Raw genomic sequence first — 19,473 nt, 5'->3', positions numbered from 1 at the left:
GCAGAGGAACGTTCACTGACTGTTACCTTGGGAACTAGATCCATTTAAAAATATCATCACTGGAAAGGAAACAATCAAAGCCTGAGGAATCAGACAATTGAAGCCAGTAACACCCCTCCTGCAACCCTACAGCTTAAAATATTAGGCACCTGGTACCTAATAGCTTTTTTTTTAACCCAACAGCTACATATTGATATATTTGTATCCTACTTGTTAAATACTTGATGAGAGAGAGAGGGAGGAAACCAGAACATGTGTTGTTATTTTGGTTAAGACTTAGAAGTGTTACTACTTATCCCTACTAACTATCCTGTTGATTTAGGATGTCATCAGCAGATCCAAACTGTATTCTTAGTCTGCTATAAGAAGAATGTCACTGTCTAGAATTTCAGGGGAAAAGGTAATAACTCAAGCATCAAATAATATTTTTGTTTGTGGCAAGGAACTCCCTCATCCTTGTAATAATAACGGGTTGTCTGAAAAGTCATGACATCCATCATCCAAACAAAAGAGACTCCTCACAGAATGGGAGATCTTTACATGCCATACATCAGACAAGAGGCTAGTAGCCAAAATATATAAAGAGCTCACGATGGGGGTTGGGTGGTCGCGCAACAGGTTAAGCGCACATGGCACAAAGTGCAAGGACCGGATGTGAGGGCGATTTGGCTGCGACATGTCACCCCATTGATTGCCAGGGTTGATCTGGCTGGCTAGGCGAGTGTCCCCTTCCTTCCTCACCATGTGTGTCCCTCTGGAAGCTGCATGACCTGTCTTTGGTTGAGGGTATAGGAGTAGCTGCGCTCCCATGCTAGAATCTCCAAACAAAGTGCAAGGACCGGTATAAGGATCCAGGTTCATACCCCTGGCTCCCCACCTGTAGGGAAGTCACTTTGCAGGCGGTGAAGCGGGTCTGCAGGTGTCTATCTTTTTCTCCCCCTTTCTGCCTTCCCCTCCTCTCTTGAGTTCTGTCTGCCATATCCAACAACAACAACATCAGTGGCAACAACAAGGGCAACAAAATGGGAAAATAACCAGCCTCCAGGAGCAGTGAATTTATAGTGCAGGCACCGAGCCCCAGCAAAAACGCTGGGAGCCAAAAAAAAAAAAAAAAAAACACCAAAAACATACGAAACTTTGAAAAAAAAAAAAGACCCAATTCAAAAGTGGGGAGAGAATATGAACAGAATATTCACTAATGAAGAGAGCCAGAAGGACAACAGACTTAGAAAAACTGATCCATGTCATTGATTGTCAGAGAAATGCAAATAAAGATAACAATGAGATACCACTTCACCCCTATGAGAATGTCATAAATCACAAAGAATAGTAACAGCAAATGCCAGAGAGGTTGTGGGGACAAAGGAACTCTCTTGTACTGCTGGTGGGAATGTAAATTGGTCCAACCCTTGTGGAGAGCAGTCTGGAGAACCTCCACGAGGCTAGACATGGACCTTCCTTATGACCCAGTAATTCCTTTCCTAGGGATATATCCTAAGGAAGCAAACATATCCATCCAAAAAGATATGTATTCTGCAGCCAATTAAGCTGACCATGCCACCCTCCCCATAGCGCCCAGCGTGCAGTGGCTGCAAACAGCAGCCTCCTGGGTAGTGTATGCAGCCTGTTGCTTGTATAGGCTGCCCTAAGGGACCCTGGAGACAGCCCTTCCTACTCTGTGTTCATTTTATGCCTGACCTCCTGCTGTCCTTAACCTTAGGCTCCAGATAGGGATGTGAGGTACTTTTGGGAAGCCCCAGGGCACCGTGGCCAGAGTCCACACTGGCCAGGTCATCATGTCCATCTGCACCAAGCTGCAAAACAAAGAGCATGTGATCAAGGTCCTGCTCAGGGCCAAGTTCAAATTCTCTAGACGCCAGAAGATCCACATCTCCAAGAAGTAGGACTTCACCAAGTTTAACGCACATGAGTTTGAAGACATGGTGGCTGAAAAGCGTCTCATCCCAGATGGTTGTGGAGTCAAATACATCCCCAATCTTGGTCCCCTAAAAAAAAAAAAGATATGTGTATACCTGTGTTCATAGCAGCACAATTCATAATAGCCAAAATCTGGAAACAACCCAGGTGTTTACAACAACAACAGATGAGTGGCTGAGAAAGTTGTGGTATATATACACAATGGGATACTACTCAGCATTAGGAATAATGAATCACTTTCGTTGACCCATCTTGGATGAAGCTTGAAGGAAGTATGTTAAGTGAGATAAGATAGAAAGAGAAAGAGAAAGAAGAGTATGGGATGATACCACCCATAAACAGAAGTTGAGGAAGAATAACGCAAAGCAGAAGTTGACGGAGAATTGCACCAAAGTAAAAACTCGGGGGGGGGGGGGAGATAAAAAAACAACAAAAAAATGATGCATTTTTCTGTTTTTCTATGCAAAAATGCATCATGATAACCCAATAATAATATATCCAAAACTCCTTTTTTTCATAGCTTTCATTGGCTACTCTTTATGATCCATAACTGTTATTCTCACCTCTGCCTCCCCTACCCATCACTCCCACCCCACCCCCCAGTTTTAGTGATTGGGTCCTGTTACTTTAGTAACTTTGGGTTTGGTACAGCTACTCTGGTTTGGTGGTCTATAGAATGTGCTTTTTATTTCTGGTTCAATGGGAGACACACTCCAGAGTTTGAGATATATTATTATATATTGTTTAAACCCGTTCCTAGCTCCCCACTGTGAATCCTTAAGCACCGCAGCCCCACAAACCCTTTATAAGTTAAAAATTACAACAGATGTTAAACCAGAAACTATCAAATACTTAGAATAAAATACTGGCAGAACTCTTCTCTCTTTTTTAATTTTAATTCTTTTATAATCTTTATTAGATAGAAACAACCAGAAATTGAGAGGGAAGAGGGTGACAGAGAGACACCTATACCACTGCTTACCACTCAGAAAGATTTCTCCTTGTAGTTGAGGACTGTTTGCAGATGAGAGGGGCTTAACTGCTCAGCATGGGTCTAAACAGGACCTGTGAATGATAAACTAGGACAGACATACCCTATGTCTTAAGTTAGTAATTTTATTGATTTCAGTCACAATGACTAGACAAATCAGGAGGCATCTGCCGGAGAAGGAATAGCTCTGGAGATAAGTAACGCTTAGCAGCTATCTGATTAGAATTATGCAGTACAAAATTCAAAATATATAAAGCTCTCTGTATTCTGTTCGTGACTGAGAAATAGCCCTTTAAGGGTTCCACAATTTCTTCTCTAGCGGGGTAGTAAAGGCATGTGAAATGCATGTTTAGAAGAAAAAAGCCATAATCTAGAAACATATTTAGGGTCGTAGTCAGTGTAATAAGGAATACCTCAGCAGCAAAGGCAGAGAAAGTGTTCACAAACATGGGTTGTTTTCTGTGTGACAGGTGGCATATATAAAGCCTGTAACAGTGTCCACAGAGATAGGAGTAAATTTCAGCTTAGCAAACTGAGGGATGTGTAAAACATCTGTTTTTCAGAATCAATGTTTAAAAGTCCACTAAGGGGAGTTGGGTGGTAGCGCAGTGGGTTAAGTGCACATGGCATAAGCGTAAGGACCAGCGTAAGGATCCCGGTTCGAGCCCCCGGCTCCCCACCTGCGGGGGAGTCGCTTCACAGGTGGTGAAGCAGGTCTGCAGGTGTCTGTCTTTCTTTCCCCCTCTCTGTCTTCCCTTCTTCTCTCATTTCTCTCTGTCCTATCCAACAATGACGACATCAATCATAACTATAACAATAAAAGAAGGACAACAAAAAGGAATAAATAAAAAAAAAAAAGTCCACTGAGAAAAACACCCATAAGGGGGAGGAGTCATGCCAGTCTAGACATAAAGGAACAATGGCTCATGCTATACCAGAGAAATATCCAATCATTTAACTAGAGCTTAGCACTTAAGTAAAAGAAGGACTGGGGAATAATAGCTGGTCAATCTATGTTCTGCATGGTCAGTACCAATGATTCTAGAATGTGCTTGAACACTAGAGAGGTTAACTAGAGCACAGTAGCAAAACAGCTAAAACAAAATAGTAAAAGCTATGGGGAGAGAACACCAAACACTGGTGGATACAGTTTCTATTCTTTCAGTTTTGGTTAAAAGACACAGGTGTGTATAATAGCAGATCCAAATAAATCACTTCCCCATAGAGGGACTAGAAGTTTAAAGAGATAAGTGACACAGTTAAGCAATCTGTTAAGATTCATGCCTGTAGTTAGTAGCTATCCTTTAGAGTCACCCAGTAGTCCTCATAGCTCTGCGGGATGGAGGGCCAGGACCCCGCTTTTTGTTATCTGGCAGAGAATTATCTCCTGCATAAGTTTTGGATGGACAGTGGATTGCCCAGTGAAAGCCTTTTTTAAAACGTGGACATTTAGTAGATGGGGGTTTGAATATCATTTCTTTATTATTATTATTTATTTTTATTTAAGAAAGGATAAATTAACAAAACCATAGGGTAGGAGGGGTACAATCCACACAATTCCCACCACCCAATCTCCATATCCCACCCCCTCCCCTGATAGCTTTCCCATTCTCTATCCCTCTGGGAGCATGGACCCATGGTCGTTGTGGGTTGCAGAAGGTAGAAGGTCTGGCTTCTGTAATTGCTTCCCCGCTGAACATGGGCGTTGACTGGTCAGCCCATACTCCCAGTCTGCCTCTCTCTTTCCCTATTAGGGTGGGTCTCTGGGGAAGCAGAGCTCCAGGACACATTGGTGGGGTCTTCAGTCCAGGGAAGTCTGGCTGGTATCCTGATGGCATCTGGAACCTGGTGACTGAAAAGAGAGTTAACATACAAAGCCAAACAAATTGTTGAGCAATCATGGACCCAAAGCTTAGAATAGTGGAGAGGAAGTGTTAGGGGGATACTCACTGCAAACTCTAGTGTACTTCTGCTTTCAGGTATATATTTTGCAGTAGTTTATGGATACGTGTGGACATATACTCTCTCACACAGAACCTGGTGTATATCTAGGTTTTGGGACTTTGTTAGAAAGTGAACCACCTGGGTTGGAGTTAGAGAATACTATGAAAGGAAAGGTCTCACCCAAGTAATGAAGTTGAAGGGTTGTCATTCCACACGTGAAGTCTCTGGACACAGTCTGAGGTGAAGCATGTTGAGGTGGCAATCATTGTGTTGATTAGGTTGCGATCGGCAGATGCAATATTATTTGATATGGATTGGGAGGGGCATACGGGAAAGTGGGCCCTATCCAAAGGTTCCAGGACTGGGGGAATTAGGGGCTCTATAGTGGAGATGTGAGGTTCCTGCTGTCTTCAAAAAGACAATGGATAGATAGTTAATGTTATCATCACATTATTTGGTAATTGGGTTAACTTTGAAAAGTCCTTTTGTTAGGGTTTGCTGTACAGTACACAGTATCTTGTATATAGCTGTGCTATTGGTTGCTGAATATCTATCATTTCTATTTAATCTATAATTAGGCTGCGGGAAATTAGCTTTGCAGTCTCTTTGGATATGATCCTCATTGTAACACTTAAAGCAAATTGGCATAGCCTGTGCTGAGCCGGAGACAAATATGGAATGATTTACTGCTGCCATGACCTGTGCCTTATGGGTTTGGGTCCCAATCATACTACATCATGCCTTTATTATTTGAGCAATATATAAATTTTGATCCTTAAGTGGTCCAAGGATGCCTTTGCAATCTGATTTGCATTATCATAAGCTAATTATTTGATAAGGATTTCTGCAGCCTCTTTGTTATCAATTTGTCTGTCAGTTGCCTCCTGTAATCTATCAATAAAATCCATATAGAATTCTGTAGCATTCTGGAAGATAGCACTGAAGGAACCAGCCGGAATGCTTGGGTCAGGGATTTTATTCCAAGCTTTAACTGCTGCCTGGGCAGCAAGCCACGTCCGTCCGAGGTTCATCTGTTAACTGGGAGAGGCAAAATTACCCTCACCCACTAACTGATTGGGGGGAATTTTGTTCTCTATAGCTAGAGCTGTAGCAAACTCTTTGTATTCATGAAACCACAGAGCACTTGCAGAATTTGGCATTACAGTTTTCACCAGTTGTTTCCAGTCACATGGGAGAAGACAGTAAATGTCTGCAATATATGTGACACAGCCCCTAGTAAAAGGAGCAGGTAAGCCATTCTGCTTAACTGTCTAAGATCTTTATAAACCTGATAGGGCAAGGCTTCATATTTCATCTCAGCCCCTTCCCCCATAGTGAGGACGAGAAAGGTGTTAAGTTCAGACAAAACTTTTTTTCTTAAGTCTTTCTTCTAAATTTTCTGTTTTCATGACTGGTAGCAGGCAAATCTGGGTCTATAGCAGGTAAAGGCAAGGGAGATTGAGGAGGAGGAGTTAGGAAGGGGCTGAGTGAGTCACGTGGCACAGTAGGAAGAGGTGGTAGTTGTAAGGTATCAGATGTAACATTAGAGGAAGGAGAAGAGCAAGGTGGGGAGAAAGGATTTCCATAAATTATAAGTGGCACCATGTCATGTTAGTAGCTCAGAGGAGATGGTCTGCCCAATACAGTCACATAGGAATCCAAGCTTCTTTCATCTTGTGGCTCTGCTGCCGGCAACATCTTCCAGGTTCCAGGCTTATCACAGAAAGAGAATGAAAATAGAAAAGTATTGTCTGCTCCTCAGCCATATCATCCTGACAGGCATTATATCACTCTGCTCACATTCTGTTTATGGGAACTAATCATACAGTCCCTACTTCAAAGTACAAGGTACCTAGGATATGTAGTTACTGGCATGGCAGCTATTTTCCAGTAGCTCTTCCCTTTAGCTTCCGGAGAGGAACCTTTGGCAGATACCTGGACAATTCTTCCATATCCATCCTTGCTCTTTGCTCTTTTTTTTTCTTCACTTTCTTCATTTCCTTCCTTCCTTCCTTCCTTCCTTCCTTCCTTCCTTCCTTCCTTCCTTCCTTCCTTCCTTCCATTTTTCATCACCAGAGTACTATTCAGCTCTGATTTATGGTGGTGAGGGGGATTGAACCTGGGAATTTGGAGCCTCAGGCATGAGAGTCTGTTTGCATAACCATTATGCTATCTCCCCCACCCTTTTATTTTTTTTTAACTTTACTTGATAGAACAGAGAAAAATTGAGATGGAGGGGGGATAAGAGAGAGAGAGACAGAGAGACACCTGCAGCACTGCTTCACTGCTTTGAAGCTTTCCCCCTGCTGCTGGGGACCGGGTTTGAACCCAGGTCCTTATACATGGTAATATGTGCACTTAACTAAGTGCACCACTTGGCCCCTTTGCTGTTATTGTTTTTTTTTTCTTCTTCTACCTACTGTAGGACTGATAAAAAATTTCCATTCTCCTTTATTTTCTTTGGTGATCTGTAGTCTCTCTTTCTCTCTCTCTCTCTCTCTCTCTCTCTCTCTCTCTGTGTGTATGTGTGTTTAGATTTTTTAGGCCAGGAGATAACTCAGCTTGTTTTTTTTCTTTGGTTTCATGGTGGTGCTGGGGATTGAACCTGGGACCTTTTGTGGTCAGGCATAAAAGCTTTTTGCATAACCATTGAACTATCTCCCTAGCTCCTCAGCCTTTTTTTTTTTTAAAGATCTATTTTATTTATTAACATGAGAAAGTAAGAGACAGAGATGGGAAGAGAGAGAGGACCAGAGCAACACTCTGGCACATGCAATGCTGGAGATTGAACTCAGGATTTCATGCTCCCAAGTTCTAAGCTCTGACTGGTACACTACCTCCTGGATGGCTTTTAAAATATTTAACATATTTCTGGGGTTGGGTGGTGGCGCACCTGGTTGAGCGCACATGTTACAGTGCACAAGGACCTGGGTTCAAGCCCCCAGTCCCCACCTGTAGGGGGAAAGCTTTGCATGTGGTGAAGCAGGGCTGCAAGTGTCTCTCTCCCTCTCTATCTTCCCCTTCCCTCTTGATTTCTGTCTGTCTCTATCTAATAAATAAATAAAGATAATAAAAAGTTAATATATTTCTCTTATTTTAGTAGTTTTTCTTAAATGTGCAACATATATACATAAATCAAAACATATAAAGTGTGTGTTTATTCAATATACTTTTTTGATTTAGAGGAAAGTTTATTATTATTTTTTTTTATTTCTTTATTGGGCGATTAATGTTTTACAGTCGACAGTAAATACAGTAGTTTGTACATGCATAACATTTCTCAGTTTTCCACATAACAATACAACCCCCAGTAGGTCTTCTGTCATCCTTTTCCAGGACCTGTACTCTCTCCCCACCCACCCCAGAGTCTTTTACTTTAGTACAATATTTAATATACTTGTGAAAAAGGAAATGATCTTTGTCTCCTTCCTCTATACAGATGGTTTCTTTATATTATCATCTTGGGTTTTATTTCAACCTAGAAGAAAATCACACATATAGGTAACTAAAGCAAACTTACACAAAAAATTAGCAATCCAACTATGTCTTAGATTCTGTGAAAACTATAGTGGTTATCAGAGAGAAGCGGTCTGGGTGCAGAAACTTATGATGGATATGGCAAACTGTACACATGCACACCCCTGAAATATCACACCCCTGAATTTTTTATGCCCCTGAATTTTTATTGAAAAATCTTACACCCCTGAATTTTTACTGAAAAATTACACCCCTGAAATCTTATAATTCTGGAAGCCAATGTTAAATAAATAATACTACAAAGAAGTTTAAAGACCCCTCCACATATTTATTATTTATATAGGTAAGGATTAAATAACCTTTACATATTTGTAAAGATTTATTAACATGGGAAGGAAAGAGGGAGAGAGAGAGAGTGAGAGGAAGAGAAACAGGGTATCACTCTGGCACATGCAATGCCAGGGATCAAACTCTGGACTTCATGCACTACAAATTCAGTGATCTACCCACTATACCATGTCCATTTTTCTTCCAGCATTGATTATTGTGAATGACAAATCTGTTGTTAATCTAATCATCATTACTTCATAGCAGACTTTTTTTTTTCTCTAATAACTTTTATAATGTATGGTGACTGCTGGGGTGGAGAGCCTTAGCCAGATGCCAGGACTCTGAGATCCGATGTGTCTCAGGTTTGAGAGACATTAACTTTAGTCATACTGTTAATGATCTGAAGAGATCTAGAGGAACACACACAATACATCTTGAGATGGAACAGTGTCAAGTGAGCGACTCTAACCAGAATTCCAACAGAATATTTATTGGTAGAATCATGTATAACATCAAAAGGAATGAGGAATATCAGAGATGTTTTTTAAGTGAAACAAAGGGAGTAAATGTCCAGGTATAAATAACAGGTAGTTATACATCAATATAGAAAGTCAGAATATATTTTTAAAAGGGAGAATCATCAAAATGCAGGTAGGGGTATTTAAAACTTAATCACAGTAGCCATAGTCTAAATGTTGTTATGTCAGGCACACTTCTTTGATGCCCTAAGAAATACTGAGTTTATTCTCCAGTCATCTGATGTACAGTCCCCAGACTCAGGGAGAATGCCAGTCATCAGACTTTAAAGATAATTGCATGTTGTCTTTATCCTGCAGCCTGTGGGCCTGTTAGATATTAACTTGTGACTTATTCCATACATCTGTCCCTGGGGTGCAGAAGTTGTAACAAAGGACAGCCTGAAGCCTTTCTTACTGAGCAGGCCTTGTGCTATTTTTAAACAAAAAAATATATATACCTGGTAAAAACAAGCAGACATGTTCTTACAAACATGGAGGCATAGGTAAAAATCAGTAGGATTCCTAACAACAAACATCAGGCAATTTGGAATCAGGAAACTCTTCAACAGTAATGTTTTGCAATTTGACTATACACCATGTTACTGACTTAATTGTTACTGCTTCACTGTACTCCTTAGGGTGCATTTTTAGACACTAACCTCATATTTCTTCAGTTCTCAAAAAGTTGTTAGCCACTAAATCCTATGAATACTGCTTCTATTTCATGAACTTTTTGCTCATGTTGAATTTATTAGATTTTGAAGCTTCTCAATTATTCTCCATGTCTTTTAACTCTTTTACCATAATTTTTTTTCTCTTTACTGGTGTGTTCTCAGCACAATTTTTAAATTTCCTTATCCTCTTTAGAGTCTATGGAGACTTGAAGCAATCTTATCTATTAAGTTTTTTTTTTAATTCCTGTATTTGTTGGATCTATTCTTATCCACCTCTTCTAATTTTATATATCTAATTTCTTTCTTTTTTAAGGAACAAGCCTCTCTGATTTGAAAGCTTTTTCCTATTCATTTTTGGTTCCTTCCTTGGTGAACATACTGCTTGGCCCATTTTTATACCTCATGTGGCTATTGAATCCCCAAATGCACCCAGTGCAAGCAACCATGATTTGTTCTTGGTAATTTTCCTCAGAGACAAATGATGGTGACTGACTTGATGACAGGAGTGTGCTGGGTCTCAGCAACTATGTTAAAAGCACAGTTGGGGAGGCTGGGCGGTGATGCACTGTTGGGGAGGCTGGGCGGTGATGCACTGGGTTAAGCACACATGGCATGAAGTACAAGGACCAGCATAAGGATCCTGGTTCGAACCCTGGCTCCCCACCTGCAGGAGGGGGGTCACTTGTGCGGTGAAGCAGGTCTGCAGATGTCTGTCTTTCTATCCTCCCTCTCCTCCTCTCTTGATTTTTCTCTGTCATATCTAACAACAACAACAGCAATAACAACAATAGTAATAACAACAATGACAAATCACAAGGGCAACAAAAGGGAAAAAATAGCCTCCAGGAATTGTGGATTCCGAGCTCTAGCAATAACCCTGGAGGCAAAAAAAAAAAAAAAGCATGTTAGGGCCAATAGGTACCCTCCATCCACCCTTGTTCCCCCCTAAAATCTCTGACCTCAGAAAAATCTGCAGGGGAGTTCTACAAAGCTGCCTTTTGTGGGGATTGATCCAGACATGATACGTTCTGTTTTTTTCTGACATTCTTCCTTGAATCTGATTGTTGCTAGCCCCTGAACTGTGAAATGGTGCAGCTGTCTTATGCACTGTTTCCAAGCACAGGAAGCAGTGAAGCCTGGAATCTAAACTGAATTTCACCTATTCTGTGCAACCCACAGGGATGTGTCTTTTTTATTTAAAGGGCTATCTAATTTACATAAATATGCCACTTTTGACTGTGGAGGTCATCTGAGGATACCTTTGTAGGCTTGCTCTAGGCTTCTCTTCAGTTCCGACAAGATGGTCAAACTATAAACCCATCACCTTTATAGGTCAGGTGTTGCTGACCCTGTACGAGGAATGCTTTCTCACTGGAGATGACTGAAGAGAGGGTTGGCTCCCAGCACCAGGCTGTTGTACCACCCACTGGCTGCTGAAAGATGCTCAATTCTGGGTTTTCTTCCTGGTTTCAGTGTAGAGTGATAACTTCTCCTTTTAGCTGGGTTAAGCTGTAGATTTTTGTTTTGTTTTGTTTTGTTTGTTTAATCATGACACTGCTTAACTCTAACTTATAGTGGTGTAGGTAATTGAATATGGGACCTCTGGTACCTCAGGCACGAGAATCTGTTATCTAAACTATGATGTTATATTTCCAACCTAGGCACCAGCCTTTTTTCTGAATCTAGTGACACTTCAAACTTCCAAGTGATCAAAGCAGCTCCTGGCTTTTATTCACTCCAGGAGTCAGCATTTTATGCACAGTGCCATGGGTCTGAATCTAATTCCTGGTCCCTTCCCCCACCTCCCCAATTGTGCAGCAGCTTTTGGCCTTAAACTTTTATTAATCAACCCAAAGAAAGAGTAGCTGGAAATCTAGCTCCAGTCTATACCCGACAGAAAGCCACCTGCAAAGATATTCAATATTAAGAAATATTGTAGCCTGACTCCTTCTGAAGGAACCCATCTGTGCTAGTTGCTAAGAGCATAGAAGCAGATCATATGCATGCCCTGACTCCTCCCAACACTGGTCTCTAGCATCCTTGCTATTTTTTATAATTGCTAGAACTTGCCAGAGAATTCCTTCAGGGAGGTTTAGATGACAGAAGGAAGAAGAGGCTCATTTGTAATGAGGAAAAGCAATAATTATGAGAAGGAAAGAAGCAGCTAGAGAAAGAAAATCAAGCAAAAGATACTTGGGAACAAGTCCAATTTCACACACACACACACACACACACACACACACACACACACACACACACACACCTGAAAAAGTCAGCCAGGAATGGTGAAGTCCCAGCAATGGTTAAAAAAATGCTAATAAGTGTTTCAGAATACAGGTAGTAGGGACGAAGATATGAGATTCAGGGACTACAAGGAATTTATCTTATAGGTTGGGTGCTGGAGTTTAGCAAGGTTAAAGTTTAGAATTATGGGCTAGGAAGGCAGCATTGATGATGCATGGAGGAGTACTGCTCATTGGGGGAAGCTGTTTTCAGATAAACATTGAGAGCACTGGAGATCTAAATATTCCCACTATGGTTGCTATAAAGAAAATATTAACCACGAACCCTTGAACATAGCATAACAGTAGTATATATAATTCCTATTTAATTAAATGGATCCCCTAATCATGGAACTTGTCAAATTATCTGCAAAACAGAATCTCACATGCTTGTTTGTCCTCAGACCTAGAAATAAAATGTAGAGATGCAAATAACATTGTTACCATGGGGGGGGGGGGGAATGTAGAAATTACACATGGGAACTAAGGAGCAGAGAGAGTTTTCTAAAAATGGTTATTCAGAGAGCAGAAACGGGAAGTTCATAGGTCTAATTAGACTCTGTAATGAAGGTAGAACTTGAGATTCACTAGATAACTCTGTTTCCATGAGTGTGGCCATTGGAATGGTGAGAAACCAGAGTATACTTTGTGTTCATTTTTTACTTTCCATATGCTTGTTTCATTTTTCTATTTACCATGCACCCACTCCTTCTCTTATCCCTACCACTTTACCACCTACTCACAGCAGTCCTTCCCTAACCATCACCAGCCACATTACTTCTTTCTCTAAGGCATCTTTTGTACCCAATGGAAACAAGCCAGACTTTCTAACATGCTGGACTTTGTGCACTTAACATGCATCATTTCATTTCACAGTCCCAATAGTTTGATGGGCTAATTATGAGGGATCTTCAAGGAAGTTTCCCATTGAGGTTTAAGACTCCTGAACCAGCTAATGTAAAGGTGTTTCCACTTTTTAAAAAATCATTTCTGGGTTTCCCTACTCTGGAGTGAGTTTTTTTGGATAGAAATGGGTGGGGGATGACCCACAGGAACTTACAACATGAAAGTGCCCTTCAGTGCAATGTGGGGAGAGGGAGATCAGGCTCTAACCTGGGTCACACATGTAGGAAAACAGTGCATTATTCAAGAGAACTATTTTGCCAACTGGGGTTTCCATCTTATTGGAAGAGAGAATACTAGTAAATTGTTATTTATTTATTGCCTCTAGAGTTATCGCTCAGCCTCTGTGCCTACATGATTTCACTGCTCTCCATAAGTTCTCTTTTGTTAAAAAAATAATTTATTTATTTATTTATTAATGAGAAAGATAGGAGAAGAGAAAAAGAACCAGACATCACTCTGGTACATGTGCTGCCGGGGATTGAACTTGGAATCCAATGCTTGAGAATCCAATGCTTTATCCACTGCGCCACCTCCTGGATCACCTTTTTTGTTCTTTTTGTTGTTCAGATTGAGAGAGGAGAGACGCCACAACACTGCTCCACTGCTCCTGAAGCTTCCCCAGTGCAGGTGCTTCCATGTGGTTGGGGACTTGAACTTTATGCACAGTATAGTGTTTACTCTACTGGGTGACCTGTTTCTTGACCCCTGGGATGACAACCTTTAAACTAGATTACATATTACATGCACTGCTGCAAGAAGATCCTACAAAGAAAAACAAAACAAAAAAAACAATCTTTTCTCATTAAGAGGGAAATGAATAACACATAATTTACTTAAGCATTTTAAATAAAAAGACATGTTTTGGATTCAGGATTTAATCAAAGAATGTCAATAGCAAGTCAGGCAATGTTGGTACCTTTTGGGGCAAGTGTAATGAAATAACATTCCTCGAAAAGCTGCAACAGTGTTGAAATTGTATTGTTGAATGCACATTGGTTTGGCCAAGAAAATGAGTTTTCATTGAAGGATCTAATCTCAGCAATATGTAGATAACTTTATGTTATTTATTATTCATACTTTTTTTTTTTCTAAATGAGGACACAACTTTTTTTAAAAAAACGTTTTGCTGTACTTTGAGAGGTTATGGCCAAGGCATAGGGAAGCACTGTGAGCATGACAGTTTCTGTTTCTCAGAAATAACCCGTGATAAAGTTATGTAGTCCATAGAACAAAGGAAAGATGAAAACAGCAAGAAAGCATAGAGATTCCAGGGGCTTATGTTAGGGAATGTTATAAGATAGTTAATGGAATGTGGGAATAGGAAATGGAGTGAAAAATTGAGGCCCTGTATGTGGAACTGAGGGAAAGAAAGGAATTCTTCCTGACCAGATTCTCACTCTTTAGCAAACAAGCCTCTGATTGTGCAGATGAAAGACTGAGGCCCAAAATTTTTTCCAGGGGGAGGAGAGGCAGTGGCACACTCAGTTAAGCTCACATATTATTAAGCACAAGAATCCACACAGGGATCTGGGTTTGAGTCCACTCCCCACTTGCAGGGAGGACACTCCACAAGCATGGAAGCAGGTCTGCAGGTGTCTCTCTCCCTTTCTGTCTCCTCCTCTCTCTATTTCTCTCTATAGTGTGTAGTAAAATGGAAAATTTTGCCACCAGGAGCAGTGGATTTCCAGCGCTGGCACCAAGCCCCAGCAATATTCCTGAAGGCAAAATAAATAAATAAATAAAAATAAATAAATCTCTAGGGCCACACAGTTTGGAATGGACCAAATGGGATTTAACATTATATGACTCTAAATTAACATTATATTATATGGAGTTTAATTATTTTTTCAAGTTTCATAACATTTATTATTTGAGAACCCCAATGTGACATACTAATATGATTTTGTGCATTTAGAAGGAAAATATTTCCTACTTAGTGGAAAAATTGCAGATGGTTTCTGGAATATCTTGATTTTAATTAGCTTTAAAGTGAAACCTCTCATTTAGAAACCTGAACCTTCTTTCTTTGGCTTGTTAAAATCTACATCAACTGCATAGAACTTATATTGATCATTGGGATCCAGTTTGTTCCAGTATTCTAGGTTATTGTTTCTGTCCAGGCTGACATCTGGATTGAATGATGCCAAATGAGTGTCGTATATCACTGCTTTAGTTCCTCCAGTTCCAGTAAAGACTAAGAAGGGGATCAGACTTGAATGCTTCTTGGCCTGAACAAGGTTTTCATGGAGCATGATTGTGACAGAAGCCTTGGGAAGGGAAGAATACATTTGCCAGACCTGGGATTAAGTGCACTCTGCCTGGGTTTATTACTATTATTTATTGACATTCCTACTTTAGACCTGCTCCTGAGATGGCTAAATAAATCTCTTTCTTCCTTTCGTCAAGGAAGAGAATGTAGAACCTCTATGATTTGCTTACTAGCAGTGATGCTAGAAACTCTAAAGAAGTTAACATGCCAGATAACAAGATCTCACTCATGGCTTAAGAGAAGTACTAAAAATTTTACACAAAAAAATTCAGGATCCCTAATTCATTAATTAATCAAATTCTTTTATTATTTATTTATTTTTTAATATTTTTAAATTACAGAATTACATGTTGACACGGGTTTGAATCCACACCATTTCCACTACCAGAGTTCTGAATCTTCATTCTCCCCACTGCAATCCACCACAGTTCCCCTAAAGTTGTAGACATGGGCCAGCCATCTTCTCTATAACTATCTGTCCACATTTATACAAAGTTACCTCTTCTTTTCCTGATTCAATCCTCTCTTTCCCTCTAAACACTCATGACATCAAAGCTACCCCCATATGTCCCTCTCCTTTTCCTTCTCTCTCTCCGGGTGCTGATGGAGCTGGAGTGCAGAGTCCCCTTATCTTCATCCTATCACTTCTCCCCCGCTGGGAGTATGGATCAAGGTTGTTTATGGGGAGCAGAAAGTAGTAGTTCTGGCTTCTGTAGCTGCTTCTCCACTGAGCATGGGCATTGACAGGTTGATCCATACCCCCAGCCTATTTCTATCTTTCCCTAGTGGACCAGAGCACTGGAGATGCGAGGGCCCAGGACACATTGGTGAGATCATCTGCCCAGAGAAGTTGGTCTGGAATCATGGTAGCATCTGCAGCTTGGTATCTGGAAGGTGGCATGACCTGAGGTTGGATGAGAATGTTGTTTTAGAGAATATAGTGTCAGAGTGGAGCACCAGATTTGAAGAGTTGCAAGGCTGACTTCTCAGGCTGGTATCTTAGGTTACAGTCCAAGAAACTACTGGAAATCATCAATAAATTCAGTAAAGTAGCAGGCTACAAAATCAATTAATCCAATTCTTTTTCCCTTTCTAATTATCTATTTTCATTCTTATTTTTTATTTTTATTAGTGATTTAATATTGATTTATAAAATTATGAAATAACAGGGGTATAATTTCACACTGTTCCCACCACCAGAGTTCTGTGTCCCCATTCCCTTCATTGGAAACTGCAGTAGTTTGCCCAAGGTCACAGATATGGGTTGACTATTACTATTTATTTATTTATTTATTTATTTATTTATTTTTTCACCAGAGCACTGCTCAGCTCTGGCTTATGGCGGTGTGGGGGAGTGAACCTGGGACTGACTATTACTTTTATAACTATGTATTTGCCCCTTTTTTCCTATGGTCCTGCCTTGTCTTTCTTTTTTTTTTTTTTTTTTTTTTTTACTATTCCCTTTTGTTGCCCTTGTTTTATTGTTGTAGTTATTGTTTTTGTTACTGATGTTGTCACTGTTGGATAGGACAGAGAGAAATGGAGAGAGGAGGGGAAGACAAAGAGGGGGAGAAAAAGATAGACACCTGCAGACATGCTTCACCACCTGTGAAGCGGCTCCCCTGCAGGTGGGGAGCTGGGGGGCTCAAAGCAGGATCCTTCTGCTGGTCCTTGCGCTTTGCACCACGTGTGCTTAACCCGCTGCGCCACCGCCCATCTCCCTGCCTTCTCTTTCTAAGTCACTAAGTCACACCTACACCTATTACTACTTCCCAAACCTTCCTTTTTTCCCCTCTTCTCACTTCAGGTGTTGATGGAGTTAGAGTTTTAGAGCCCTTTAGTCATCTCCTAACATTTCTCTTCCTCTGAGAGTATGTACCAAATTCTTTTTAAAAAATATTTATTTATTTTCCCTTTTGTTGCCTTTGTTGTTTTATTGTTGTAGTTATTATTGTTGTCGTCATTGTTGGATAGGACAGAGAGAAACAGAGAGAGGAGGGGAAGACAGAGAGGGGAAGAAAAAGATAGACACCTGCAGACCTGCTTCACCGCCTGTGAAGTGACTCCCCTGCATGTAAAGCGACTCCACTGCAGGCGGGGAGCCAGGGGTTCGAACCAGGATCCTTACTCCAGTCCTTGCACTTTGCGCCACGTGTGCTTTAGCCCGCTGCACTACTGCCCAACTCCCCTAAAATTCTTTTTTTTTATGATACTATTAAAATGTAATGGCTATTAAATAAAATGACCCAGATAAAACTTGAAAGTCATGGAATAAGCACTAGGTAAGTTCAGCTATTTTGTCTCAGGTTGAATTTGCTATACTACTTTCCATCTCTACTACTGTCTTTTTTTCTTAATTTTTTAATTGAGGGGGTTAATGTAGTAGTGTAGACAGTGTAATCATTGTCACATGGATTTAAAATTTGTTATTAGTGATTTAATATTGATTTACAAAATTATGAGATAACAGGTATAATTCTGTACCATTCTGACATCAGAGTTCTGTGTCCTCATTCCCTCCACCGAAAACTGTAGTGATTCTCCCAAGGCCATAGATATAGGTTGACTATAATTTATATATATATATATATATATTTTTTTTTTCCTATGGCCCTGCCTTCTCTTCCTTTCTAGGTCACACCTATACCTGCTACTACTTCTGGATGTCCTTCGTTTTTTCCTCTTTACTCTCTGGGTCCTGATGAAATTGGAGTTCAGAGCCCTCTGGTCATCTTCCCCTAACAATTTTCCCTCTCTGGGAGTATGGTCCAGAATTTTTTATGGGGTGCAGAAGGTGGGAGTTCTGGCTTCTGTGATTCCTTCTCTTGCTGTACGCGGATGTTGGCAAGTCGAGCCATACCTCCAGCCTGTTTCTGTCTTTCCCTATTGGGGTAGGGCTTTGGAGAGGTGAGGTCCTGGGGCTCATTAGTGAGATCTGCCCAGGGAGGCCAAGATGGAATCATAATAGCATCTGCAACTTGGTGGTTGAAAGGTGGTGGCGACATATAAAGCAGGACAAAATGTTTAACAAATGGGAAGCAAAAAATAGGAATAGAGCAGATGAGAAGAGGGATTTAGGGTGGAGAAAAGCTGGGAAGTCTATTTTAGGTATGTTCCTAGGGGCCTCTGACTTTATTAGTTCTGGCTTGAACTTGATAGCTAACATGCAGGTGGACTGAAAATATTGTCTTGGAAAATGGGGTCAGAGTTGAGAATAAGGCTAGAAAGCTGGATTAGGGCAGATAGCAGCTCCCAAACTTGAAAATATATAGATATAGTTAACTATTTACCCCATAGATCTGACCCAGGGCCCATATAGATGCATAGGAACCTATGTAACCTATGAGTCCCTGTCAGTCTGAGCTCAGAGTTCATGGTCATAGCTGAGGACATTCATGCATCCAGTTCTTACTTACATTTCTATTTATTTATTTATTTATTTATTTGCCTCCAGGGTTATTGCTGGGGCTTGGTGCCATTTTTCCCATTTTGTTGCCCTTGTCGCCCTTGTTGTTGTTGGATAGGACAGAGAAATTGAGAGAGGAAGGGAAGACAGAGAGGGAGAGAGACAGATAGACACCTGCAGATCTGCTTCACCACTTGCAAAGCAACCCCCTTGCAGGTGGGGAGCCAGGGGCTCAGGGGCTCCAACCAGGATCCTTACGCCGGTCCTTGCACTTAACCCGCTGTGCTACTGCCCAACTTCCCCCCCCCCCCCACCTTCCTTCTTTCTCTTCTTAAAGTATTTATGGTAAAGGGAAAGATAACCAAAGCATGACTCTGGAGCATGCATTGCCATGGATAGAACTCTGAGCCTCAAACTTGAGAGACTATTACTTTATATACTGTGTCATTGACAAGGCTGCATGGCTCTTTTCTTTACTTCTCTTTGTTTTCTCTTAATCCTATGAAGAGATAGATAAATCTTGTTACCACAGCAGTAAATTTACGTCATTCTCTACAAGATGGTAAATATTAACTAAGGAAAATGATAGTCTGCTGAGATTCCGAGACACTTAAAATAACCAGAACACAGAGAAAGACAGGGGTGGAAGAAATTATGGAGACATGAGCAAAGAGGGAAAAATAGGAAACTAGAGAGAAAGTCCATTAGACACACTGCAAGGATTGAAGAAACACTTGG

General features: G+C 40.7%; 1 protein-coding gene and 1 non-coding gene across 2 annotated transcripts; one reads left to right on the top strand and one right to left on the bottom strand.

Annotated features, from left to right (window-relative positions):
• The first annotated feature begins 1,533 nt into the window (after positions 1–1,533).
• On the top strand, positions 1,534–1,667 carry LOC132533622 (small nucleolar RNA SNORA70). Its single transcript, XR_009545483.1, has one exon. It is a non-coding gene; the product is annotated as a small nucleolar RNA SNORA70 (small nucleolar RNA).
• Positions 1,668–15,063: 13,396 nt separating this feature from the next.
• Positions 15,064–15,312, bottom strand: LOC107522196 (cytochrome c oxidase subunit NDUFA4-like). Its single transcript, XM_060174150.1, has one exon. It carries the CDS (start codon positions 15,310–15,312, stop codon positions 15,064–15,066), a length of 249 nt encoding a protein of 82 aa, XP_060030133.1.
• Positions 15,313–19,473: the final 4,161 nt, after the last annotated feature.

This window comes from Erinaceus europaeus, chromosome 16, assembly GCF_950295315.1.
Source record: "Erinaceus europaeus chromosome 16, mEriEur2.1, whole genome shotgun sequence".
NCBI lineage: Eukaryota > Metazoa > Chordata > Mammalia > Eulipotyphla > Erinaceidae > Erinaceus > Erinaceus europaeus.
This window is presented reverse-complemented; position numbering and strand designations above follow the sequence as displayed.